The 27,067-nt window shown below is 57.4% G+C and overlaps 2 protein-coding genes across 4 annotated transcripts in view; one reads left to right on the top strand and one right to left on the bottom strand.

Annotated features, from left to right (window-relative positions):
- The window catches only part of FRMD5 (FERM domain containing 5), a 54,969-nt gene extending 37,742 nt beyond the window's left edge, over positions 1 to 17,227 (top strand). The window contains exons 2-15 of one of the 3 annotated variants that reach the window (XM_059482122.1): positions 2,055 to 2,159; positions 3,242 to 3,284; positions 3,701 to 3,779; positions 5,561 to 5,658; positions 6,116 to 6,239; positions 6,944 to 7,031; positions 9,796 to 9,884; positions 10,032 to 10,095; positions 10,653 to 10,744; positions 11,700 to 11,774; positions 12,614 to 12,682; positions 12,802 to 12,908; positions 15,495 to 15,835; positions 16,015 to 17,227. In XM_059482122.1, coding sequence (XP_059338105.1) covers positions 2,055 to 2,159; positions 3,242 to 3,284; positions 3,701 to 3,779; positions 5,561 to 5,658; positions 6,116 to 6,239; positions 6,944 to 7,031; positions 9,796 to 9,884; positions 10,032 to 10,095; positions 10,653 to 10,744; positions 11,700 to 11,774; positions 12,614 to 12,682; positions 12,802 to 12,908; positions 15,495 to 15,835; positions 16,015 to 16,062 — 1,422 coding nt within the window. In that variant the 3' untranslated portion in view covers positions 16,063 to 17,227. Of the gene's footprint in view, positions 1 to 2,054; positions 2,160 to 3,241; positions 3,285 to 3,700; positions 3,780 to 5,560; positions 5,659 to 6,115; positions 6,240 to 6,943; positions 7,032 to 9,795; positions 9,885 to 10,031; positions 10,096 to 10,652; positions 10,745 to 11,699; positions 11,775 to 12,613; positions 12,683 to 12,801; positions 12,909 to 15,494 lie in introns of all 3 variants that reach the window. The other 2 variants (XM_059482120.1, XM_059482121.1) reach the window with 2 other exon arrangements.
- A 1,405-nt stretch (positions 17,228 to 18,632) lies between these two features.
- Positions 18,633 to 26,362, bottom strand: WDR76 (WD repeat domain 76). The gene is made up of 13 exons (XM_059482368.1): positions 26,272 to 26,362; positions 25,232 to 26,080; positions 24,718 to 24,810; positions 24,281 to 24,336; positions 23,717 to 23,837; positions 22,911 to 23,012; positions 22,781 to 22,824; positions 22,528 to 22,681; positions 21,688 to 21,840; positions 20,886 to 21,100; positions 20,329 to 20,484; positions 19,436 to 19,489; positions 18,633 to 19,020 (listed from the first exon to the last, which is right to left on the bottom strand). Exons 1-13 carry the CDS (start codon positions 26,338 to 26,340, stop codon positions 18,768 to 18,770), a joined length of 2,319 nt encoding a protein of 772 aa, XP_059338351.1. The 5' UTR covers positions 26,341 to 26,362; the 3' UTR covers positions 18,633 to 18,767.
- Between the last annotated feature and the right edge of the window lie 705 nt (positions 26,363 to 27,067).

Genomic DNA, 27,067 nt, shown 5'->3' with positions numbered 1-27,067 from the left:
ATCAAAGAGGGAGCATTTTCCCTGTAATGCCATCCATGGTTTCACACTTTCACCAGATCCCAGGCACCGGGGGTGTCTGCTTTGTCCTTCCCTGCAATTCCTCTGTGGAGATGGCAGAGGAGAGCATTCTGTGCTGGTTTGGGGCAGGGAAGGGAGAGCAGCCTCGAGCACATCCCTGTGAGTTCTGTTCAGAGGAGGGACGGGATGCTGGGGATGCTGGGGATGTGCAATCCCCCTCAGGATGCTGGGGATGCTGGGGATGTGCAATCCCCCTCAGGATGCTGGGGATGTGCAATCCCCCTCAGGATGCTGGGGATGTGTCGACGGAAGGAGACCCAGACATCAATTTGATCATCACAGGCCCAGTGGGTAATTTCATTGGTGCCGTGATATTTGTGCTGTTACATTGACTGTAATGCTGTGGAGAGAATTCACTCACATTCAGGGATGAATCTAGGGTGGCCCATGTTTCTTTAGGTTGGTTTAAATCCCCCTCAGGATGCTGGGGATGCTGGGGATGTGCAGTCAGCCCCCGGGATGCTGGAGATGCTGGGGATGTGCAATCCACGCTCCCCTCCCGCGGCACCGGCCCCAGGTGGGGCTGGCACTCCTTCCTTGAGGTCCAGCTGGGAATTGTTATAAATGATCAAATCGTGAGCCAAAACTATCAAAAATTTAGCAAAGATTTATTAATTTGTCTGCGAGACCGAAGTTCGGTCTTCGAAACCACCACAGCCAAAGATCCAGCGTCGAGGCCGGGATGGGAGCCGGGTGAGGTCGGATCTGACCTCCGAGTGCCAGAGTCTCCCCCTCGGTTCACGCCCGCTGCTTCTTACGGCGAGGTTTTATCCCGCAGTTTATTCTGCCCGAGGCAGAGATGACCCAATGTTCTTTGTGTCTCTTCACAGAATGATTCAGGAGTTTGAGCTCCCGCATCCTGTGCGGGGCCGGGCCAGCAGCGGGGCTGGGCTGCAGCAGCAGCAGCTCCTGCTCCTTCCAGGGCGTGCGGCTGCTGCCCCGAGCCCTTTTGCAGCCCCGGTAACAGGGCCCGGCTCCGGGCTGGGGCTGGGTGGGCTCGGTGCTCTCGGGGGGCTTTTGCACCCCCGGTAACAGGGCCCGGCTCCGGGCTGGGGCTGCTCGTCCCGCGGGGCGCACCGTGCGAGGTGTGGAACCCTCGTTATTTACAACACAAACACGTTGCTGCGCGGCACCGAGCCCCGGGCACGGGCTCCCGTGGGCTTCCCCCGCCGCAGCGCGGCTGCCGAGCGCCCGTTTGATCCCGCAACGCGCCCGTTTGATCCCGCAACGCGCCCGTTTGATCCCGTAACGCGCCCGTTTGATCCCGTAACGCGCCCGTTTGATCCCGTAGCGCGGGTGCCGTGTATGTGTCAGCCAGCCGTGCGCTCGGGAAGGAGGCAGGCAGCGGCGGTCGGGAGCAGCCTTTGATCGGCGGGAGGCGGCGGCTCCGCGCACCGGGGCCGCCGGAGCGGGAGTGAATCACCGCGGGGAGCGGGATGGGAGGCGGTGACGGCCCAAACCGCGGGCATTGGCACAGCCGCGGGATCTGCGGCCCCCGGCAGAAGGGAGGAGGAGAAGGAGGGGAATTTTGGGGTTGCGGTGGCCAAATCTCTGCACGGAGCAGCCCAGGGCAGAGGGGGCTGAGCACACAAACACACCTTTGTTTGACAGCGGGCTGGGTGTGGAGACAGGTGAGGAGAGGCCGACGCGGAGCAGATCCTGCAGGGGGATAATGGTTTTTATCAGGGCGATGATCTCCCCTACAGCCGGCTCAGGTGTGGAACTGCCTCCCCGGGATGGTATCGGGACATTCCCGCCCGGGCCTGGGGGTTTTCATCGCTTCTGATGGGGCACGACCGGCTCAGCTGCCCCTCCGGCGGGATGGGAGGAGGGTCCGGAGCCGAAAATGTCCCACCGGGAGCTGTGCGGGGTCTGGGCTGTCCTCGGTGTCACCTCACCGGCTCCGGAGCCCTCGCACCCATCCCCAGCTCTGCCCCACCGCCCCCGGGCTGCCACTGACCCTCTCTGTCCTGCAGAGAGATGCCAAGGGCCAGTACCTGTTCGACCTGCTGTGCCACCACCTGAACCTGCTGGAGAAGGATTACTTCGGCATCCGCTTTGTGGACCCCGACAAGCAAAGGGTGAGAGAGAGAGAGAGAGCCCCCATAGCGGGCAGGGCTGGTGCAGAACGAGCTCCGGGGCCCTCCAGTCCCTCCCCGCCCTTGGAGCCCCGGGCCCTGCACGGGAATGGCTGTGCGGGCACAGCTGTGGATAACAGCTATCGATAACAGCTATTGATAACAGCTATCGGTAACAGCTGTGGATAACAGTTATCGATAACAGCTATGGCTAACAGCTAGGGATAACAGTTATTGATAACAGCTATCGGTAACAGCTGTGGATAACAGCTGTGGACAACAGCTATCGATAACAGCTGTGGATAACAGCTATGGATAACAGCTATTGATAACAGCTGTGGATAGCAGTTGTTGATAACAGCTATCGATAACAGCTGTAGATAACAGTTATCGATAACAGCTATGGATAACAGTTATGGATAACAGTTATTGATAACAGCTATCGATAACAGCTGTGGATAACAGTTATCGATAACAGCTATGGATAACAGTTATGGATAGCAGCTATCGATAACAGCTGTGGGTAACAGCCATCGATAACAGCTATGGATAACAGCTGTGGATAACAGTTATCGATAACAGCTATGGGTAACAGTTATGGATAGCAGCCATCGATAACAGCTGTGGGTAACAGCTATCGATAACAGCTATGGATAACAGCTGTGGATAACAGCTGTAGATAACAGCCTCGATAACAGCTGTGGATAACAGCTCTGGACAACAGCTATCGATAACAGCTATCGATAACTGCTATTGATAATACCTATCGATAACAGTTATCGATAACAGCTATCGATAACAGCCCCGTGCTGCGCTCCTCACAAGGCACAGGACAGCCGATTCCTGCTCCCGGGGCTCCTCTGCTGTCACAGGGGGCCCCGACGCTGGGCCAGGAGCTGGCACGGAGCTGTTCCCTCACTGTGGATGGGACCCTCTGAGCCTCCTGCTCCCCCAGCTCCCTTCCAGAGCCGCTCACCCACACTCAGAGGGCTTTTCTCACCCAGAGCAGGACCCTCCTCTCCCTCGTCCTGCCCACCTTGCCCAGTCACGGCTGTCAGGCGTTAATTGCCGTCTTTTCCTTGCAGCACTGGCTGGAGTTCACCAAGTCGGTTGTGAAGCAGATGCGGGGTGAGTGCTGCTGGAGGTCTGGGCAGACTCTGCTCTTTCCACCCTAGATTTATTCCCATTTTCTCGTGCCTGTCCCCTCGGGGGTCAGTTCCCAGCCCCCGGGCAGGAGCAGCTCCCCCAGGAGCTGTTGTGGTGGGTGGGAGCAGGGGTACCCCCAGCAGCCCCACAGCCAGCACGGGGCAGCAGCGCCAGGAGAGCGGGACAGGAGGGACGGGGAGCGGGGGTGACGCTGGGGAGTGGGCACAGAGCCACTGGCACTTCCCCAGAGCTCTGTCAGGACCCGCCCTCGCCATGGCCCTGCAGTGAGGAGTGCCTGCCCCTCCTCACCGGGGGAACAGGGCAGGTGGGACCCCGGTGTGACGTGGCTGCAGGTGACAGCCCTGGCCGCTGGTGACACACGTCCCTGCTCTCTGCAGCCCAGCCCCCCTTCACCATGTGCTTCCGAGTCAAGTTCTACCCCACGGACCCCGCGGCGCTGAAGGAGGAGATCACCAGGTGAGGATGGCACTGCCAGGGGCCTGCCCAGCCCCGGCAGCGGGGCAGGGGCACACGGATGGGATCCCTTTGTAGAGCCATTGGGATTTCCCGGTGCTTTGGGATTGTTCCTGCTGAGGGGCAAAAGCACAGGAGTGCCCACCTGAGCTGGGTGAGCACCTGGAGCTGCTGTGCCTGGTGGGGAGCCCAGGCTGAGGGTGGGCACAGGGTGCCCAGAGCAGCTGTGGTGCCCCTGGAGCCCTGGCAGTGCCCCAGGCCAGGCTGGACAGGGCTGGGAGCAGCCTGGGACAGTGGAAGGTGTCCCTGCCATGGCAGGGGTGGGATGGGATGTGATTTAAGGTCCTTTCCAGCCTGAGCCATCCCCGGGCTCTGTGATTAAAGCCCTGGCTTGGTCTTTGGGTGCAGTCAGTTCCAGACCCACACTGCAGGCAGCGCACGGCCCCAGCTCGGGCACAATCCCTGCTGCTCAGACTGCTCCAGTTGAGGGCAGGCACTGTGCCCTGCCCCAGCTCAGTGTCCTTGCCGTGCTGGGCAGGCTGGAGCGCCCGCAGCCCCCTGGGATCCTGCAGCAGCAGCAGCAGCGTGTCCCTGTGACGTGGCAGCGCTGCACAGGGCTGGCAGCACGGCAGGGCTGGCACGGCACGGCACGGCCTCTCCTCAGTTCTATCTTTCGGGGCTCTTCGTGCTGCTCTTCCTGCCGGCAGGAAGGACACCAGGACCCCACGGAGCAGCTCTGGAAACTGAGCTGAGGGTGCCCAGCAGCCCTGAGCCCTGGGGACTGCCTGGAGCCTGCACGGAAGGGCTCTGAGCTGGCACCTGCTGTGGGGAGCCCTGAGAGCCCCCAGGGCCAAAGGGTCCCTCCCACGGGACCTGAGGGGCTGCAGTGCCAGCCAGGGGCATTGGCTGCCCCGTGCCAGGGCCAGGCTGAGGGGGGTATGGGGAGAAATCCTTCTCTGCCAGGGTGGTGGGGCCCTGCCCATGGCAGGGGGTGCAACGCAGAGAAGGATTTCCCCCCAAACCCTGATCCAGCTCTGCCTTCTGCCACCCGCACAGGTCCAGGCTGAGGCCCCCGTGCAGGTGAGCTGCCCCTGCCTGCTGCCCTCTGAGGTGTGCCTGCAGCTGGAGCCTGGGCTTAAATTCACCTTTCCCTGGACTGACTGCACTCTAATAGCAAGATTTCTCTTTAATGTATTTTATCTGTGAAAATTAATGGTTTACCTCATCATAAACTCAGATTTGAGCAATGAGGCGTGACCGAGGACTGCAGAGCGCAAGTCTGGTTATTTAAATTCATTTCTGAGCGCAGCTCCATTTTGCTCCTTCCCTCATGACTTATGTTTTTACCAGCTAAAGGTTTTCCCAAACGCCACATGACGCAGCCCAAAACGTTACTTAGCTTTAAATTTACTGGAATGTGTAAATTTTTCCGAGATGGTTTGTCCTTTAGCTGGGCCCAGAGACAGGGATGGGGAGCACAGGAGGCAGCTGGCCCTGGGTGGTGCAGCGGGCACGGAGGAGGGTGTGGGTGCATACACCGAGACCCAGAAGGACACAGAAAGTTGGGGAAGGAGAAAATCACGTTTTGGGGAAGCTGAACACCCAGGGGGAATGCAGCAGGCACTGCTGGGCTCCAGATCAGGAGACCCTGGCCAGGGTCAACCCAGCAGCGCCACATTGGGCTGCTGGGAGACAGCAGGTGCCTGGTGGCAGGTATTCCATGTCCAGATGGGCTGTTTGGTAATCTGAACTGTGCCTAACGAAGGGCTCTCCCCTGTGCCCAGGTACCTGGTGTTCCTGCAGATCAAGAGGGATCTGTACCACGGCCGGCTGCTGTGCAAGACGTCGGACGCGGCGCTGCTGGCTGCCTACATCCTGCAGGGTGAGGCTCTGGGGCTGCAGGGACTGCCTTGTCCTGCCAGGCCCTGCCAGGCCCTGCCAGCATCCTGCACTGGCAGCAGCTCCCTGACCTGCCCTGACCAGGGCACCCACCTGGGCTGGGCTGGGTGAGGACGGGTGCTGGGCGCTCACCTGTCAGGCCACACCTGCACAGGGTGTCCCCAAGAGCAGCCCTGGGCTCATCCAGCCCCTGGGCTCCTGCCTGCCCTCCTGCCTGCTCCTGCAGCTTGAGGAATTCATAAATTTGGGACGGTGACCCTCTGCTGCCAGGTGACAGCCACACAAGCAGCAAAATGAATTGGATGCAGTTAAAGGCTGGCAAAGGATGCCTCCAGTGGGGAGCAGAGGGGTGGGAGGGCGTTCCTGGCTGGGATGGGGATGGGGACGCGCGCTGTGCTCTGCTCCTGCCGCTCTTGCCCACTGGATCTGTCTCCCACCAGCTGAGATCGGGGACTACGACCCGGGGAAGCACCCAGAGGGCTACAGCTCCAAGTTCCAGTTCTTCCCCAAGCACTCGGAGAAGCTGGAGAGGAAAATCGCAGAGATCCACAAGTCAGAGCTGAGGTAGGGGAGCTGCGGGGTCAGCGGCACCCAGAGCACCTCTGTGCCCCTTTGGGATTGTCACTCGTGTGTCACATCCAGCTGGGACCTGCTCCTGCCTCAGCCAGAATGGCCCAGGGACCCTCATGGGGACAGGAACCCCTCATAAACCCTGCTGCCCTCACCCCTCTCTAGGGACGTGAGGTGTACAGACCATCAGCCATCCCCGTTATCCCATGGCACTGCTGATGCCTCTGCAGCTGTGTCCTGAAGGGTTCCCAGGGAGGGAGGTGGGTTTATCTTCCCAAAAACCCACCAGAGCTGTGTCCTGAAGGGTTCCCAGGGAGGGAGGTGGGTTTATCTTCCCAAAAACCCACCAGAGCTGTATCCTGAAGGGTTCCCAGGGAGGGAGGTGGATTTAAGTTCCCATAACCCATCAGAGCTGTGTCCTGACCTGCCAGGGGCTGCTGCCCTCTGCCACCAAGCTCCCCCAGTGTTTGTGCTGCAAGCAGGGAATCCATCCCTGAATTTGGCAGCTGCCTTTTGACCCTCGCCAGGGCTGCCAGCTCAGCGTGGCTGCGGTGGGTGCAGCTGGCAGAGAGGCTGGGCCAGGCTGATCCCGTAAGGATGCAGTGGGAACGTGCTGTGGCGATGCTCCCTCGTTACCAGAGTGCCTGCCCTGCCTCTCACCTCCCTGCCTGCCATGGAATGTCCTTTTCCCCCCGCAGTGGGCAGACACCGGCCACTTCAGAGCTGAACTTCCTCAGGAAAGCCCAGACTCTGGAGACCTACGGGGTTGACCCACACCCGTGCAAGGTAAAGCAGCTCCTGAACCCGTTCCTGAGGCTGTTGCTGGGCTTGGGCTCCTCCCTCATGACCGCTGAGGTGCTGGGGACTGTCCCCAGTGCATTTGTCACCCACCAGCAGCTCTGGGGCTGTGCCCAGGGCACCGTGCTGGGGCCATCAGCCCTGCTCAGCCTCAGCCCGTCCCTGGCCAGGGTGGGAGCACGAGGGACAGGGGAGGTGAGCGCTCTGGAACCCCCCAGGGCAGCTCCAGGAGAGCGTTTCCAGCGCAGACAGCCGTGGCAGGGTGGTCGATGCCCTCCTGCAGAAGCAGGAATGGAGGCAAGAACAAGGTCAGAGATGTGGCTGAGGAGCCAGCAGGCACTAATCTGGCTGGGACAGCCCATCCCTCTGCCCTGCCCAGCCCATAATCCAGTTTGCTGCTGGAAATGCTCTTTATTGACTGAGGATGTGTCTCTCTGCTCCCTGGTAATCCCATCACATGCAGATGGACGTGGGATACAGAGCAAACAGAAAATTCTGCGCTGGGCTCTTTCCTGGGGCTTTTCCCTGGATTGTGCCACATAAACACACATGTGCAGTAAATTGGGGGGCGGTTTCCCTGTTTATGGGCAGTTTCTGAGTACCCAAGAGGTTGCTTTGCTCTGAATTCCCTCTGAAGCAGTGGTCCTGCCAGCAGCCACCCACCTGTGACCTTTGCTGCTAGATCAAGTAATTGCCATCCTTTACTTCAAGAACCTTTTGAACATATTTGAGCTACACTAATTAATGTTCCTATGAGGACAAACATACACTCCTGTATGTCTATCAGCAGAATTTGCCTAATTCATCAAGAGCTGTTAATGTGCTTAAAGGACCTGGAAACCAAAGCTAAATGAAGCTAAATTCCTCTGTTCTCTTTTCCCCAGTGGACAAGTTTGGATGAGGGGTTTTTCCCTCAGCAGCCATCCTCAGCTCAGTGTCCCTTGACTCAATCCTGTCTGGGGTTTTCATGGTACTCCCATGGTAGATTTCTCCCCCGAAAAACAAACACAGAGGAAGATCTTCCTCTCTTAAGCAGGGCTGACTGAGTCCTGGGCTGTCCTTGGTGCTTGTTTTGTATGTAAATCCTTGTAGGAATGTGGGATTTGTGTGTTTGTGTGTGAGAGAATAGCAGGGGTCCCTCTGTTTCTCTGTTTCTTGTGATGGACGGAGCTTCTGGCCTGGCCAAAGAGAACCATGGAATGGTTTTGCTTGGAAAAGCCCTCAGAGGCCATAGAATGCAGCCATCCCCCAAAGCCACCGCTATCCATGTCCCTGAGTGCCACATCCACACATCTTTTTGAGCCCATGTGGGGACCTGTGCCCATCCGACACCCCCAGGAGGGTAAACCCTTCTGCCAAGACTCTGCTTCCTTCCCTGGAGCTTTTCCCACATTTGGGGGTGAGCCCAAGCCCTTTGGGCAGCCAGGCCTGAGCTGTGGCTGGCTGGGGCACAGGCACACAGGAACGTGCCTGCTGTGCCAGGCTGGCATGTCCCTGCTGTGCCAGGCTGGCATGTCCCTGCTGTGCCAGCTGGGGATGAGTTTGGGCTGCCCCCTGGGGGTGCAGGTGTGGGGCTGAGGCTCAGCACTCTCTGCCTTCCTTTGGCCATTCAGCCTTGACAGCTGAGATGGATTTTGCTCCTGAGCACCCTCAAAAGCCCTCTGGGGATCTGCTGGCCAAACCCCCCGGGATGGATCCAGCAGTGCTGCTGACCCACAGCTTCTGGGGGTGTTACAGCCCAGCCTGTCCCTGTGCCCCTCCCTGGGAGTCCCTGGCACTGGGCTAAGGGCTGGCACTGGTTGCTGGCTTTGGACTGGCACTGGGCTAAGGGCTGGCACTGGTTGCTGGCTTTGGACTGGCACTGGGCTAAGGGCTGGCACTGATTGCTGGCTTTGGACTGGCTCGGTGCCACCCGGGCACTGGCTGGGCAGGGCTCCCAGGGAGCCGAGTACAGCTGGGGGTTATCGTGTTCTGGGCTAATTGCTATATATAATATATATATATTTAGGACTTGGACGTCAGCGATCCTTGTGAGTCCCTTCCGACACAGGATATTCTGTGATAATATAAAAAATAACAAAATTAGACTATATATATTATAGTAATTATAGATACCGAATAAATAGCATATATCTATATAATAATTATGTGTACTTATATATAATAATTAGATATAGTTACAATATATATAGATATATAAACATGGACATTAATTGCATCAATTATAACATGCTATTATATTAATAGCAGGAATTCTATAAATGTCAATATGACATTTAATGTAGACAATTACGGATAACTGTGACTCGGGATATTCTGTGATAATATAAATAAATAACCATCTTAAACTATAAATATGATAGCAATTATATGTACCAAATAAATAGCATATATCTACATAATAATTACATATACCTACACAGAGTAATATAGTTACAATATATATATATACATAAATAGATATATATACATATATATGTACATAAATATATAATATATAAAATATCTATAAATAAATAATAATTATGTTATATAATATATATAAAAATACACATTAATTGCACCAATTATAACATGATACTATATTAATAGCAGGAATTCTATAAATGCCAATATGACATTTAATGCGGACAATTACAGATAGCGGTGGCGCCCAGGGCAGTGCAGTGCCCGGCTGTGGGGCAGAGGGACAGTGGCGTGCCAGCTGTGCTGGTGGCCAGCAGCTGCACGAGCCCTGGCTGTTGCCTTGCAGGACGTGTCCGGCAACGCCGCCTTCCTGGCCTTCACCCCCTTCGGCTTCGTCGTGCTGCAGGGCAACAAGAGGGTGCACTTCATCAAGTGGTGAGTTGCCTTCACCGGGCGGCGAGCTCATTTCCCCGGGTGGTGAGCTCACTCCCAGTGTGAGTTCACTTCATCGGGCTCTGGGGGTGCTGGTGGGCTCCGGGCTGGGCTGGCACAGCTCCCACCTGCCTGTCCTTGTCCCTCCAGGAACGAGGTGACCAAGATGAAATTCGAGGGGAAGACTTTCTATCTGTACGTAAGCCAGAAGGAGGTGAGTGCTGCCCCTCCCCAGGACACCCTGGGCGCGGTGGGCTCTCCAGAATGGGGCAGCAGCACCACCTGGCCCCGCAGGGCAGGGACGTGGGGACAGCAGCTGCAGCTCTGTGCCCCTGCTGGGGTCAGCTCCTGCTCCTGCTGCTGCCCCAATGTGGGCACTGGAGCCCGCAGCCCCCTGCGCCCCAGGCCAGGGCACACAGGGCCCCTCAGCTCCTGGCCGTGCCCTCCCTCGGGTTATTCCCGAGGTGCTCCTTCATTGCCACCATCCCTCATTCAGCCAGAGCTCCTCTGGCTGGGGTTGGCTCCACCGGAGCAGGAATTTTTAACCTCCCCCGTGTTTCTGGCTGTTCCCAAAGGCTGGGAGCAGAGTGGGCACATCTGCCCATCCCTCACGCCAGGCGCTGCACCAGGCTGATCCCTGCACCCCAAGTGGCTCCAGAGCAGGATCTGTCCGTGCCAGTGCCACTCTCCAGCTCTGTCTGCTCCACTCTTTGTCTGTGGGATGAGCACCACTCCCTGCTCTCCCCCTGACTCCCTGTCTGTCCCCTTTAGGAGAAGAAAATTGTTCTCACCTATTTCGCCCCGACACCAGAAGCCTGCAAACACCTCTGGAAGTGTGGGATCGAGAACCAGGCTTTCTACAAGTACGTGCTGCTTGCTTTGTGGGGTGTGCTGCAGCCCCGTGGGTTGGTGCCCACTGTGGGCTCCATCCAGGCACCAGGGTTGGTCACAGGTCGTGTGGCACCTTGTCCCAATGGTCATTCACTGCCCCTTGTCCCAGTGGTCACTCACTGGCCGTGTGGCACCCTGTCCCGGTGGCCCTGGCAGAGCCACCAAAAGCCCCGGTGCCCTGGATGGGGTCTCTGCCCTCCTTTCCCAGCCCCTCTGTGCTCATCCCTCCCCAGCAAACTCCCATCAGGAAATTATAACTAATTATCTGGGACGAAGCTGGGAATGCCAAGCAGCAGCATCCTGTTGATGCCATCCTTAACCCAGGCCACTTTGTGCCTGGTAATGAGTTTTATTTTAATCAGCAAGCTGCGAGACAGAGCATGCGATGCATTCCCACCGGGAATTCTGCAATCAGCAGCTGCAATCAGCAGGTTTCACTCCTCATTACATGAACATGAAATGAAATTGCAATATTGCTTTACAAATCTCTCTGTGATTAATCGTGGCAGTGGATCGCTGCCGGGTCCTGCACCCTGCTGCTGGACCCTGGGCTGGCCTGAGGGGCTGCTGGGCACTGCTGGGGAGAGGGAGCAGCTCCTGTGGGATGGCGAGATGGGATGGTCCCTGTGGGCAGGTTCACCCACCCTGGCGAGTGCCCACCTGCCCAGGTGGGGCCGAGTCTGTCACTCTGCGGGTCCCAGGCCATGGGGGGCTTTCAGATCCTGGAGAGTGCCAGTCCCTGCTGTGGGTGTCACTGCTGGCCCCAGAGGGCCATGGGTGCACATGGGTGTCACTTCTGGCCTTGCAGAGTGCCAGTCCCTGCTGTGGGTGTCACTGCTGGCCCCAGACAGTGCCAGTCCCTTGACACGGGTGTTCAATGCTCCCAGAGCTCAGCAGGACTCTCACAGCGCTCCTGGGCTGTTGCAGGTTGGAGAAGTCGAGCCAGGTGAGGACGGTGTCCAGCAGCAACCTGTTCTTCAAGGGGAGCCGCTTCCGCTACAGGTAAATCCTGGCACAGGTAAATCCTGGTGAGGTAAATCCTGGCACAGGGAAATCCTGGCACAGGGAAATCCTGGTGAGGTAAATCCTGGCACAGGGAAATCCTGGTGAGGTAAATCCTGGCACAGGGAAATCCCAGCACAAGGTGAATCCTGGTGCAGGTGAATCCTGGCGCAGGTAAATCCTGGCACAGGGAATTTCTGGTGCAGGTAAATCCTGGCAGGAGCAGATGCTGGGTGTGCTGCTGTGTGCTCCTTCGGGAGCAGCTTGGGGCTGCAGTGCCCCAGGGACATCTCAGGGTCTTCCAGAGACCCCCCATTGCAGCACTGACCCCACCAGGCCACCTCTGCCACTGTCTCTGCGTGACAGAGGCCACCCCTGAGCCCAGGTCACAGGAGAGGGTTTGGAGGGACAGGAGTGGAGGATGGGAGGGTTGAGAACAACGAGGTGTGAAACAAATCACCACTATCCCTAAATTCCTGTGCTGAGCTGCTGGAGTGAGAGCTTGGACTGGGTACATCCTGTCTGCAGGATGGGACACCCCAGTGTGTCCCGTCACCGAGGTGCACAGGGCTGGCACCCTCCTCGCTGGCACGGCAGGACCTGGCTGCCCATGTTGTGTCCATCCCAGCTGAGGGGAGGTGACCCCTGGTGTCCAGCGCGCCATGCCAGAGGAAACAGCAAAATACGGAGGCAGAGGTGCCAGCCCAGCCTTCCCCATCGCTCCCATTCCCCTGAGAAAACATTTCTGCTTTCCCCGGGGCTGTGTGGGGAGGGGCCCAGGCTGTGCACGGGGTGCTGTGCTCCTCTCCTCACCTCTGCTGCTCTTCACCCACCTGCAGCGGCCGCGTCGCCAAGGAGGTGATGGAGTCCAGCGCCAAGATCAAGAGGGAGCCCCCCGAGATCCACCGGTGAGAGCCTGGCAGCAGCTCCGGGGTGGGAGCCCGGGGTGGGAGCGGACCCAGGGCACTGCCGTGTGCCCGCAGCGCTGGCTCTGTCCTGCCCTGACCCTGTCCCCTGCTGTCCCCAGGGCCGGGCTGGTGCCCAGCAGGAGCTGCCCCTCCATCACGCACGGCCCCAGGCTGAGCAGCGTGCCCCGCACCCGGAGGAGAGCCGTCCACATCTCCATCATGGAAGGTAGGACACGGGGCAGCCCTGCCCGGCATGCTGGGCACGGGAACACACGGACAGGGACACACGGACAGGGGCGCACACAGGGGCACACACAGGGACACACGGACAGGGGCACAGGGACACAGTGTGCACAGAAACACAGGTACACAGATGCATGTACACACAATGTGCACGAAGATACACACACGTGCACACACACACAAGTGCACAATGTCCGGCTGAGGCTGCAGCCCTGGGAGCTTGCTGTCCACCAGGCTGGAGCAGGGAGGCTGCTCCTCCCCGTGCTGGGGCTGTGTCAGAGGAGGATGCCCTGGGAAGAAGGTCTGGCAAAAGCTGTGGCTGTGCTGCTGGTGGTGGCTGTGTTACCTGCTGGTGACAGCAGTCTCCAGCTCCCGGTGACTTGGCTGTTCCCTGTCCCTGGATGGGGCCAGCCCTGCCCCAGCACAGCCACCCCGATCCTGGTCCCGGAACGCAGGCAGGGACAGGGACTGTCTGCCCCATGGGCAGGATTTCATTCCACCAAGGGATCCCTGGGTCATGGCTGTGCCAGTTCTGGGGATGGAAGCAGACGGGGTCACCTCTGCCACCCAGCTCCATGTGACAGCCCGTGCCCCAGATGCCGTTGGGAAGCAGCCAGCACATTCAATCACCTCCCACCATAAATCACCCCGGGCCGGTTCCACCCCTTTGCTTCTCCTCACTCTCACCTCAGCTGGGTCCCGTGGGAATGCGGGTGCCCAAAATAGTGCTGAGCCCAGGGCCGGCGCAGTGCCGCTCCCAGAGCCGTCCCCACAGTCCCCGTGTCCCTGTGCCACCATGGTGAAGTGCCTGGTGAGGATCAGGACGCGGGTCAGCGTGCACCTGTGGCTCATCAACCACTGCTGCCGCGCCGTGCGCGTGCGGGTGCTGGCGCTGGGGCCGCGGCTGCTGTCCCGGGCCCTGGGCATCCTGCCCCTGCTGCCCGCTGCCCCCGGGCACGGCGATCCCTGCGGCCCTGGGCACCCACCTGAGCCAGGTAACGCCGCGCCGCGGGCTCGGGGGCTCCTGGAGCTCCACGGGGTTCCATGGTCTGTGGTGCCGTGGTCAGCTGGGGAGCTGGTGGGTGCAGGAATGTGGGGTGCAGGGTATGCGTGGCAGGGAGTGGGCTGGGGCCTCCTGGACTCCAGTTTGTTGTTGTTGTTACCACAGAGCAGCTCTGGTGGTGGGGCTGGACTCGGATTTCCAGGATTTTCCAGCTTCTGCTGCCAGTCCCATGGGAGCAGATGGCAGGACGGTTTGGGTCTGGGGGCCAGCCCTGCTGTCACCGCGCTGATGAGCAGTGGCTCCCCCTCAGGGGCTGTCCCCCGTGTCGGGACACAGTGGGTGCCATGGGGAGCGTTCCCATGAGAGGGGAGGGCGCAGAGCTGGCAGGGTCAGAGCATGTTCTCCCCTCACCGCCCGGGAGCACAGCGTTGCTGTGGCACTCACCCGGGCAGCGCTCACGAAGGAGAGGCTGCAAATCCCCGGGAATGCGGCCGGATGAGCTCCGGGTGTTCCCCCTCACGCTCCGCCAGCCGGGCCATGGTGACAGCATGTCGAGGTGCTTTAGTGCACCGTGCTCTTCCCGGTGACAGCTCCAGCCCTGTCCCTCTCCAGCCGCCTGCAGGGTGGCCCTGGGGACCAGCTGGTCCCCACCATGACCTTCAGACACCCTCCCTGGAGCTGGGGCTCTGCAATGGCAGAGTTCCTTCCTGCCAGAACTACCTGAAACAAGTCCCTTATGTGTGTGGTTTCTCGCAATTTGGGCATTTGGAGGAGATGTTGGTAGGGGCAGGAGTTCCTTGGCACAAAGGACCAAAGCTCAGCCTGGTACAGGGCTGGAAGCAGGCACAGGGGCTGGCAGAGAGCTCCTGCCACAGGTCCTGCTCGGGTGTGAGCGATGTAAAACATTTGGGTTTTGGTTTGTGGTGAGCTCAGAGCAGCCTGTGTGTGCTGCAGGGGCTCCTGCTTGTGATGGGGACACCTCCCCTGTGTGCTGGGGGACACCCACTCCCACCAGCCCAGCACGACCTCTGTTCATGCAGCTCTCACCCGGGGCTCTCACCACCGCCACCCTTCCCTGCCCCATCCCACGATGGCTGAGCCCCCAGCCCGTTCCTGTCTGTGTCACCTGTCCCGGGCAGGTGCCCGTGGTGCCACAGTGCCACGGCTGGCAGTGCCAGCGGCAGAGGGGCCCCCAGCACTGTGGGCAGCTGCAGGGGGACTGTCACTGTCACTGTCACCTCAGGGCAGCTACAGCCCACATGTGCATGTGATTGCCTGTGGAACAGCCTGGACCCTGCTGCGGTCCCGGCTGGCAGCCAGGGGCTGGTGGTGCCAGTGACAAACGAGGCGGGTGTCGAGGTGTCACCACCGCAGTCACAGGTCGTGTTGAAGGGGCTGCAGGTCCCGAAGGGCCAACGATAACCACGACGAGCAGCAGCAACCCGGGGCAGCCGCCGCGCTCTGTCCCGTGGGGCGCACCGGTGTGGGGCAGCGAGGGCAGCTCCCGGCCGTGGAGAGGATCCCCTGCGCCCCACTGAGTGTCCCTCGCCCTCCCTGTCTCCCCAGGCCTGGAGTCCCTCCGTGACAGCGCCCACTCGACCCCGGTGCGCTCGGCCTCCCACGGCGACGCCTTCGCGGGCCCGGGGCGCGGCGGCCGCGCCGAGAGCAGCGAGCGGGTGGCCGTGATCGCGGACGAGAGCTACAGCCCCGCCGACAGCGTGCTGCCCACGCCCGTGGCCGAGCACAGCCTGGAGCTGATGCTGCTGTCGCGCCAGGCCAACGGCGCCCCGTGCAGCATCGAGGAGGAGAAGGAGTCGGAGGCGGGCACGCCGGCGGCAGAGGCGGAGGGCGAGCTGCGGGCGCTGTGCCCGGGCGCCGCCGGCCTGGGGCCCGCACAGGCCCAACAGGTGAATAAGTTTCTTTTAAGTGTCCTCCGTTTGCTCCTTGTGACAGTTGGACTCCTCTTTGTTTTGCTCCTCCTCCTGATCGTCCTTACCGAGTCCGACCTTGACACTGCCTTTTTCCGTGATATCCGCCAGACCCCAGAGTTCGAGCAGTTCCATTACCAATACTTTTGTCCCCTCAGGCGATGGTTTGCCTGCAAGCTCCGCGCCGTGGTAAACCTGCTCATTGACACCTGAAGGCAGGAGCCACCGCGGGGGCCCGGACCTGCCGCCGGCACTCACTAACCCTCCCCTCCCGACCCGGGCCCGGCCGGCCGAGGAGGCGGCTTTCCGGGAGGAAGAGGAGGGTGGGCGCAGCCCCCGGAGCCCCCTCCTCCCCGTGCTCCCAGCCCCGGAGCCCGCACGGCACCTCCCGTCCCGACCCCACGCTCACGACTGGGGAAGCACCGAGCAGAGGGGAATTCTTTGCTCCGCCAGCCCGGCCGGGGCTGGCGGGGCCGTTCCGCAGGAGCTTTAGCAATGGTGCTACTGAGGTTTCATTTAACACTCGTGTACTGTTTCGGTATTCGATCCGCACTGTGCCCGCCGCCCCCGCCCTCCACGAAGCGCTTGGCAGAGCCCTCCCTGCCCACCGGAGCCTCCCAGGAGGTGACAGAGCTCTCGGGGCGCCCCGTGCCCTCTCCCCGCAGCGCAGCGCAGCGCAGCCATCCGGAGCCCTCGCCCTGCTGCGGACTCGGCCCTTCGCCACTCTTTTAAGCCTTGAAGCATCGGTGCTCCCGAGGGCAGGGGAGCATGGAAGCCAGGGGACGCAAACCTGGAGTGGAGCTGAAGTGACTGTGTCAGATTTATTGGGATGACCTTTACCCTCCGCCAGTTGTACCTGTTTTGTAAAAAAACCAAGCAAAAAGAACAAAAAAAAAAAAAAAAAACCAAAAAAAAAAAAGAGAGACATTTCAAGGTCTATTTTAACAAGGAAATGCTATTTTGTTATCAGATCTAATCCAGTCTTTTTTTACTTTACGGACGGGGTGACCGTGGGTGCCGGTACCGAGCGGTTCCCTGTGAGCAATGGTTTAAGAGCAAACGCTGGGAGCCCAAGGCCAGCCGAGCCCTGCTGGGTTTGGGACACAGAAGGAGCTCTGCTTTTGGGACTCTTCCCAAGAGGACACGAGTTCAGAAGCGCAGGTGACACTGAAGAAGCCAACGGACACCTTTAGCCCCGACCATCGTTGATTGCAAGTCAATAAACCCAACTCATCGTGAGGACCCCCGGACTGGAGCAGCAGCCCATCCACAGGGAGCAATAACAGCCAGTTCTGGTTAGGTTGGGGTGACAAGTTGGACACATCAGCAAAAAAAAAAAAAAAAAAAAAAAGAAAAAAAAAAAAAAAGAAGGGTAGAAACAGCTGAGCAAGTTTAATTTCATCTCAGGGAGAGATTTTTCCGTAAGCTGGGGCCATAACTGCAGTTTTACAAAGCCTGATGTCCGTGTTGTCTTTGAGCATCCAGCACCCACCGCCGGGCGGGACGGTGACCTTGGGCCACTCCTTGTCACTGCAATAAGGGGAGAGGTCCCGTGGGGGGCACAGTCCCCCTGCCCGGGTCACAGCCCGCTCACAGCACGAGGCCCGGGGAGGGTGGGGTCCAGCCCCGGCTCCGGAGCACGGCAGGAGCCCAGGGAAGTTCCAGGAGCCCCGGGGAAAGGCTCCAGGAGCCCCGGGGAAGTTCCAGGAGCCTCGGGGAAGGCTCCAGGAGGCGGAGGAGCAGTTTTTTTACATGATAATCCTGTTTTATGCAACATAGCAGAATTAACTCTTAGTGTAGTGTTCCTACCTCAGCCCATAGCGCTGATGTTTCTATGCAGTTGTGCTCGTCCCGACGCTGACATTTTTTACCCCGGGTTAACGCTGCAGTGTCGTCCTTCCTCCTCCTCCTCCTCCTCTCCTCACTGCAATGTTCTGTGTGACGTGTGACAGCACAGCTCCATCCTTTTCGGACACGTCCTCCGAGCCCCAGCTGGGCCCCTCCACCGTGGCTTTCCTCGGGTGACGCTCTGTGCCAGCGCCAGGTCACCTCTGCTGTTGTCCCCCAGCGTTTTACTGCAGAACCACGAGAACTGGTGATTTTCCGTTGTACGTTTCTCCCGTCGGTCCCAGATCCTGTCGTGTTTCAGGCCCTGTTAGTTCTGCCCATCTTTCTATCAAAATGTTGTTTCCATAGGTTCTGAGAGCAGAAACCCATGAATCTCGTCCTAGCATACTGCATCTTTCAGCAGTAGACAGTAAAATACCTGAAAATGTGAATTTCTTAGTTTTCATAAAGAAAACCTAGAGATTAACCTTTCATGTGCCAAATACTGTAAGTTACATTCTTTTTTCCTTCAAAATGTACCTTTTTCTACATATCCAATACCTTAGTTAGCATAAAATCATTGGTGCCATGAAAAGTATTTTTAAATTTAAATAAATATTTAAATATCATGAAAAGCAGAGTTGGGATGAGCTTTGTTCAGCGATTCTGATTTTTCTTATGAAAACGGCTCAAAGTGTGAGAAATTTGGTCTTTTAGCAGCTTCTCACTGAAGTGAGAGTTCCAGAGCTGCAGGTGAGTCCCTCGCACGTCTCTGCACTCCAGGAGCACAATTTCACAAATTCACCCGGGAGTTTTGGACCCCACACCACAAGGAAGGCACTGAGGGGCTGCAGAATGTCCAGGGAAGGGGCTGGAACCCCAGGAGTGGCTGAGGGAGCTGGGGGCTCAAGGGTCACTTTTATTTCCATGGAAGACATGGGTGCCAAAGGCAGTTTAAACTATTTATTTTAAGACTTTCAAAGTACATTTCTGTCCTGAGAAACAACAGTCAGCTTTGGAACTGCTTAATACAGAATGAACAAAGTCAGTGCAGGGAGGTAAAAAATAAAGACCTAAGGCACTTCTATTTGAACACGTGGAGGCGGCCACTGGAGTTGCCTCCCACCAGGATGCTCTGGCTGGGGTGCACGACGTTGATGGAGCACACGGAGCCGAGGCAGTCCACGTTGTAGAAGGAGTGCAGCAACTTCCCGGTGTCCTGGAACACCTCGATCTGCCTGGGCTGTGCCATGCTGCCCACCAGGAAGCAGTGCTCCTGCTTGGGGTCCCAGATGGCCCTGAAGCGGGTCAGCCAGCGGCCTGTGTTGTTGTTGTGCCTGCAGGGCAAGAGGAACGTTATTCCTGGTGAATCCAGCATTTTAAATCATCATTTATGTCCCATCTTCTCCCTTGCCTTCTAAACCTTCAGCGCTCACACTGCTGTGCTCAGATCCCTGCAGTAGATCCCTGTCCTGGGATGGGCAGGATGGGGCAATACCAGAATGATTTGGGCTGGGAGAGACCATAGAGATGACCCAGTGCCACCCCTGCCATGGGCAGGTACACCTTCCTCTATCCCAGGGTGCTCCAAGCCCTGTTCAGCCTGGCCTGGGACACTGCCAGGGGTCAATTCCTTCCCCAAATCCCACCCATCCCTGCCCTGTGGCAGTGGGAGCCACTCCCTGTGCCCTGTCCCTCCAGGCCCACAGGAGCAGCCACGGCGCTGCCCTGGCCCAGGTGTGCTGTCCTTACCTGATGGAGCTGAGCAGTGTGACAGTGGATGACAAGGACGTGGTGTCGTAGACCCTGGGCACAGAAGAGCACATTAACACCAAGAACCTGTGCTAGAAAGGCAGCCCTTCCCTCACAGAGCTCCAGCTCCTGGGGCCCAGGAGTTTGCTCAGCCAGCCGGCCTGGCCACGGGCACCAGCACCCCAGCTGGAGCCAGCCCAGCTGGAACCACTGCATGTGCTCAGAACTGGATTTGCTTCCAGCTGGACCTGCAGCCCACCTGGCTGGCAGCTCTGCAGGAGGGGCTGCAGAGCCCAAAGGCCAGCCCGGCATCCCACCTGCTCCTCCACCTCATGAACCTGGGGGTCTCACCCCCCGGGGCAAAAACTGCCCAGCCCACACTAAATCAGGTAATCATCTAAATTACAGCCACAAAGTAACCAGGAGAAAAAGAACCTCTAACACAAGCAACTCACAGCAGCTTAAATGATGAAATGGTAGGCTATTTACAGAAGAGCTGATATCATCATTATTTCAAGTACCAGCTACAAAGAAATTTAATTTCTGAGCATTTTGTGTTTGTGTTTACCAGCCAGGTTTTGGCTGGCTGTTTTTGTGGGCTTTCATTTTGTTTGTTTTTTAAAGATAACAAGAACCTGTATGTTTTTACTTTTAAATATCTCGAGGGAAAACGAGAATTAGGAAAAAAAAAAACAACCAAAGCAAAAATTCATTAAAAACTACATTAAAAATGTTAATGCAAGTAAATCATTATCATTTTTTTAAAGTGATAAAGACAGAAGCTGCTCAGTGATGGGTCATGTGGAGAAGTAATAATAGTAATAATAATAATGACAATAAATCACCCAAACAGTTGGTATTTCCCATGAGGATTCTTCCTTCCACAGCCTTACCTCAGCCGGTCATCAGCACACACTGTCACCACCCTGCTGCCAGTGACAGGTGAGAAATAGGCCGAGGCCACACTTTTGGTGTGTCCTGTCAGAGAGCTCAGGGGCTTGTTCTCCTTGGTGTTCCGAAGGTACCGAACATCAAAAACACAAACATCCCTGCAAAGGTACCACAAACACTTCATTTAATTATTCATTTAATTATCCTTCATTCACCCAAAAAAGCTCTAGAGCAGGGCAGGCTGTGTGGGAATGGGTTCAGAGCTTCAATATCCACTCAAATGGTGGCTCTGAGGGATTTTGGGAGCACCAAAACCACCCTCCCCAACCAGCCCTCCACAGTCCCTCTGTGCCAAAACCCACCAGGGCCCATCTGATTCCCATTTGATCTGGGAAATCAAACCAAATCCCACCTTAAATCCTGCTAAGGACTGAAAAGTTGTTTTCTAAAAGGACCAAGACAGCTCTGACTGTAAATGGAGGCTGAGCAACTCCTCAGCCCCAGCTGTCCCCAGCACAGAGAGCACTGAAAATCCAGCCTGTTCAGGCTGGGTACGTACACGGAGCCAGCAGCCAGGAAATACTGTTTGTTCACGGGGTGCACGTGGACTGTCCGTGTCCTCCTGAAGCCAATGTCCACAGAGAGCTCTGGGGACACGCCCGGCGTCCGTCTGTCCACAACAGCCACGGGCCCGTCCCAGCAACTCACTATGGCAGTGCAGGCGTTCTCTTCCAGGAAGTCAAAGCAGGAAAATTCTTCCTCACTCCTGCAGATCTGAGCCCAGGGAAGGTTAAATGTCACCAGAATTAAAGGGAACAGGCAGTTGTTCCAACACCCAAACACTCCCTGGGCTGTGGGTTCCATCCTTTCCCTCTTTAACTCACTAAAAACCAGGCAGCCCATGTGACAGCTTCATCCAGCTGTGCAGGTAACCCTTCTGTGAAACCAGGATGCTTTCCACAGGGGAAATAATTAGGAGATAATTAACCATTCAAACCAGACCAGCGACAGCACACTCCAAATTCCCTGTCAGAGCTCTTACAAGGCACTATTACCTCTGTGTTCCAGCAATCAAAGAGCTGCTGGCCTTGAGCACACACTGAACAAGGATTAAGGATATCTTTCCCTTCTCCAGTGCTCCAGAAGCTTTTAATCATGTGCAGAAATGTAAACTTGGAAAGTGGGAGAACGCAGGCTGTCTCTGGGTTTTGGTGAGGAGGAAACATCTCCCTATTTATGTGACGTTAATTAAATGTTGATCCATATGTCCTTGTGGAACTAGAACCTGAACTTTCCTGGTAATAAAACAGCCAAAGAATGAGTTGGTACAAGCAGACCCAACCTTCCCAGCAGTGCCTCACCTCATCAAAGACAGCCCTGGTGACATCGCCACAGCGCAGCGTGTCATTGCTGAGGGACAGCAGGTGAGCAGGGTTGCAGGGGGAGAAGTGCATGCAGCTGACGTGGAAGTTGTGAGGGATGAAGGTCTGGGCTCCTTCCTCCGTCCCGCAGCTCTGCAAAACGACAGATCCCACAGACACGGGTGCTGATCACTGCAGTTATCTCTTTTAATGACTACAACTCTTAGAGCCAAATCTCTGGCTTTTGAATGTTTTTTGGAGGAGGCAGAGGGTGCTGGGTGAGAGGAGACAACAGCACAGGCGATATGAACAGTGAGACTGCTTCTGGTCCCTAATTATGGAAAGCTGCAACTTCCTGCTGCAATTAGTGCCACTGTAGCCACCACCAGCCCGGGGCCTGGACAGCAGCACCTGGCACACCCGCACAGCTGGTTTCTGCTACCACACCAAAATATGGACACACTGGGCTACTGAGAGCTCAGGCTGAATTAGCGACCCAAACTGCATGAACACAGGATCTCCTCTGTCTTCTCTTCTAACTTTTGCATCATTTTGTTATTTTAAAAGAAACTGAACAGGTCATTTTGGACCAAGTTCTGGTTCAACCCACAAAGAAGATTCTGCTTTCAAACTTCAGAAAAATCCAAGGGAGAGCAAAAGGGAAAGCTGCTCTGGCAACTCTGACAATCACTCTTGACAACCACCGAGGATTATCCCTAAGAATGGAAAAAACCTAGAACACTCTCAAGAGCCTGACAAAATGCCACCCCAGGCTGTGTCCCACCTGCAGCTGTCCTGAACCACACACCTGTTCAGGCGAGGAGCACATGAAGCACTCACCACATTCCAGAGGCCAACGTGCCCCAACTTGTCTCCAGCTGCCACAAGGATGGTGCTCTCGGAAGGGTGGATGGCCATGGAACACACCCGGGACTTCACCACCTTCCTGATGTTCTCCTCTCTCAGCACCATGCTGCTCAGGCTCTCCTGGTACCTGGAAAACCAAAATGACAACCACCACCAAAACATTCAGTAGGGAAGGAAGGAAGGGGGGCCAGACAATCCCCAGTTTTGGCTGCTGTTTTCACATTACCTCTTTATGTCAGGTGTGTCCCGCTCAGCATCTTCTGCTTTCACCTACACACAGAAAGGAGATATCTAATCAAAATCAGAGCCCAAGTGAAATTACATTATTCAAAAATAATAAATAAAACCAGTAATACCTCACTTATCCTCATCCACGTGCTCAGTAAGGCCTCTGTCCATTTACTGCTCTCTGTCTGGTACTCTGGAACCATGGGCAAAGGTCCGCCTGGAACCTGAGGCTGGGAGGACATTGGCAATTTTTGTAACTCAAACCAACTAAACCAAAAACAAGGTGAACTGGTACTTTCCCCACCAGACATTCTGAGAACACACCTACACTAGGACAGGAAATAAACAGTAAAAACAGAAGGTGAGATCATAACCTTATTAAAAAATAAAGAGAATTTCACTGGCAGCACAGAACAACTGCCTCCCTGGATTTCTTCCTCTCCTGATACTGCAGCAAGACCTTTACTACAGATTCAAATCTATTCTACAGCTCTATGGAAGACTTAAATTCCCATTTCTCAGAACACCATGCCTTTTACTTGTTGCTCCATCACTGCTCCAAAGAGATGGTAAATATTACCCAGGAAAATAAAACCAGTTCAGAAATTACAGCGAAATAAAAACTGGAGTAATAAACCTTTGGATTTAAGGCTGCTCAGCTCTATGGGCTGTTGATGTGGAACATTCTACATCAGGACCCTTCTGCGGATCCCAACTGCACCATGCCATCAGCCTGGGCCACAGAGCACTGCCTGGCTCACGGTGAGCCCGTGGCACCTGCTCGGGGCGACAGAACTGAGCCTTCCTTCCCGTCCCTGTGTCACAGCTCCCAAACGCCTCAGTGCAGTGCCCAGTGCCGCCCATCAGCGTCACCAGCGGCGGCTTCAGAAAGCTGCTGTGCACCCAGCCCTCCTGCAGCCCGTCCCCATCTCACATATTCCTCTGCCTCTGGCCGGGCAAACGTGTCCAGCAAGGGAACGTCCAGCGGCGGCTCCCTGAGCAGGCGCATGGATCGCCGCCGCGCCGGCTCATCCTCCGCCTTCTTAGGCTTGGCCCTGCAACAACCGGAGCATCTCAGCCACAGAGCAGAGCTAGGGACAGACCCGCGGGCACAGCTGGCGGACACCAGCCCCTCCTGGCCCCGCTCTTCCATCCATGACACTGAGACAAACCACGAGCACTCTGCGCTGCACAGCAGGTGCCGCCCCTGCTTCCCTGGGATGCATCCCTTCCCAGCTCTCCTCATTCCTTACCCACCCAGCCGTTCCCACCTTCTCCCATCACACAGCTGACTCCTTATTTGGGCTTCAGCTCATTTTCTGCTCCGCCTGGCACTGTTCTGGCATGGCCAATGTCTTCGCCTCCACATTTACTGGTTACCCTCTCCCTGGCACCTTGGCCACGCCCTCTCTTTTTTTTCCCCTCACCTTTTCCCAATATTTTTTTTCCTCCCACAATGAAGAATCAAGGATATAAATCTCATCTACTGGTACTGTACCTTTTAGTGACCCGAGATTGCCTTTTAGTGGTAAGCTGGTTAAGTCTTGCAGCTGACTTAAAGAGAAAAAAAGAGACTAATTATACATAATGAGCATAAAGCATTAACCAGTATAAAATACAATTATTAGTGATAAACTTACTGCCATTATTTATAATAATAAGAAAGGAACTGTGGTTGCCCCATCCCTGTAAGTGTTCCAGGCCATGATGGGGCTTGGAGCACCCTAGTCTATGGAAGGTGTCCCTGCCCGCAGCTGGAGGTGGAATGAGAAGGGCTTTAAGGTCCTTTCCAAACATTCCAGGATTCCGTGATTTTCATGGCTTTCCTCATATACAGCTGCCCCAGTGAGGAAAGGGTTTCACACCAGGACGGATGACAGTGCAATTATGACACTTGGAAAGAGCATTTTGATGCTATTTAGACCAAATACAAACCTCATGCAGCTTTAGAGCAGCAAAGAATTTAGCATTTTCTGTGATGTTCTTTAGTCTTTTCCTTTCATAGGCTGATAGCTGGGCGTATCCATCCTACAGAACGAGAAGACAGTCACTCTCCATCATACAGTTACATGGCTGCAAGAGTGGTCCTGCGCTCAGAGAAGTGAGTCCTGAACTGATTAAATTATTTTTAACAAATGTAGTAACAAATGTAAGACCATACAAATTGGGGTGGTCACGTATCAACAACAAAACTGTCCATACGGGTCCGGTTTGCTTTACAAAACTTACTCTGGCATTAACTCTATGAAGTGAACCGTAACAAAATTTTTAATAATGAAAGCAATAATGAAGAGACTCAATAAAGAATTTAAAACTTCAGTGAAAGGGTAAAATGAAGTGGGACACTGCCAGCCAGAGGTTAAAAAGGGGGAATAAAACCCACTTACAGAAGAAAAACACTTAAAAGCTTTATTTCTGTAAATATAATAACCGGGGGCCGGGCACTCACCGGAGCCGCGTCTCCCCCGTCGCTGCCGTCGCTGTCCACATCCCGCAGCCCGTCCTGGCCGCGGGCAGCCGAGCTGGGCCCGGGCGGGGAGCCGGGGGCGGCTCCGGGGCCGCTCTCGGGCTCCCGGCACAGCCTCTTGCGGGCCGGGGAGCGGGCCCTCCGCAGCCGCTTCTGGGGCCAGGCCGCCGCGGGCAGCGGCGTCAGCACCACCCGCAGCTGCCGGCCCAGGCCCGCGGCCGCGCTCGGCCCCAGCTCGGCGGGACCCGCCGGGGGCGACTCCTGAGGGGAAGACTCCTGAGGGGGCGAACGGGGCTCGGCGGGGCCCGCCGGCAGCGACTCCTCATGGGGCGAACAGGGCTCGGAAGGGCCCGCCGGGGGCGACTCCTGCGGGGGCGAACGGGGCTCGGCGGGACCCTCCGGGAGGGACTCCTGCGGGGGCGAACGGGGCTCGGTGGGACCCTCCGGGAGGGACTCCTGCGGGGGCGAACGGGGCTCGGTGGGACCCTCCGGGAGGGACTCCTGCGGGGGCGAACGGGGCTCGGAAGGGCCCGCCGGGGGCGACTCCTGCGGGGGCGAACGGGGCTCGGCGGGACCCTCCGGGAGGGACTCCTGCGGAGACGAACGGGGCTCGGCCGGGCCTGCCGGGGGCGACTCCTGAGGGGGCGACTCCTGCGGAGGCGAACGGGGCTCGGTGGGACCCTCCGGGAGGGACTCCTGCGGGGACGAACGGGGCTCGGAAGGGCCCGCCGGGGGCGACTCCTGATGGGGCGAACGGGGCTCGGCGGGGCCCGGAGAGGAGGACTCCTGATGGGGGGAACGGAGCTCGGCAGGGCCCGGCGAGGAGGACTCCTGCGGAGACGAACGGGAGTCGGCGGGGACCCGCGGGCGGACCCCCGGCACCGGCGGGCCCTGAACCCGGCCCGCCCCGCTCCTCACCTCCCCCGCTTTCTCCCCTCACAGCCCAGCTCCGCTCGTGTCCCCTCTCCCGGCAGCCCCCGGTCCCCTCCCATGCCAGCGCCTCTCCTCCCGCGTTCCCGGACCTGCAGCTGCTGCCGGCGGTGCGCCGCCGGCTCCTCGGGCTGCCGCGGCCCGGGCTGGGACAGCGCCATGGCGCGCGCGGGGCGGAGCGGCGCTTCCCGCCCGCGCAGGGCCGGCCGGCCGGGCCCGCCCTCAGCGCCCTCAGCGCCGGCACCGCCCGGCTCTCGCTGGGCACGGAGCGCTGGGCAGTGCGAAATTCCTCCCTGTGGAATGAGGGTGGGCAGACCCTGGCACAGCGTGCCCAGAGCAGCTGGGACCGCCCCTGGAGCCCTGGCAGTGCCCAAGGCCAGGCTGCACACTGGGGCTGGGAGCAGCCTGGGACAGTGGAAGGTGTCCCTGCCGTGGCAGGGATGAGCTTTAGGGTCCCTCCCAAGCCCAGGCGTGCGGACTCGGTGCCCAGGCAGAGCGGATGCAATGCTGGGCTCCAGGCACGCAGGGGCGGCCCGTCCTGCCCTGCCCTGCCCGGGGCACAGCAGCCCTCACACCCACACCGCCGTGCCCGGCCAACGGCAGGCCCGCGCCCTGCGCCACGGCACCGACAAGATCTTGGCTAAAAAAGAAAGCAGTAACTGAAAAAACGCACACCCAGGGCAGGGTTAGACACTCCCAGTTCCAGGATGTGGGGAATCAAATAGATAACTTAAAACCATTCATTACCTTTCTCCTTCCCAACCTGTTCTTTCCAGAGGAGCAGCCCAGCTCCCAGCTCCAGAGCACTGAGACAGGAGCAAGCGAGGACAGAGGCAGCCGCAGCCCCCAGCATCTGTGGTCATGATCATGTCCCTGAGGGGGCTGTAC

The sequence above is a fragment of the Ammospiza nelsoni genome, chromosome 14, assembly GCF_027579445.1.
Source record: "Ammospiza nelsoni isolate bAmmNel1 chromosome 14, bAmmNel1.pri, whole genome shotgun sequence".
In the NCBI taxonomy this organism is placed as follows: Eukaryota; Metazoa; Chordata; class Aves; order Passeriformes; family Passerellidae; genus Ammospiza; species Ammospiza nelsoni.
Note: the sequence above shows the minus strand (reverse complement) of the source record. Positions and strands in the feature narration are given on the sequence as shown.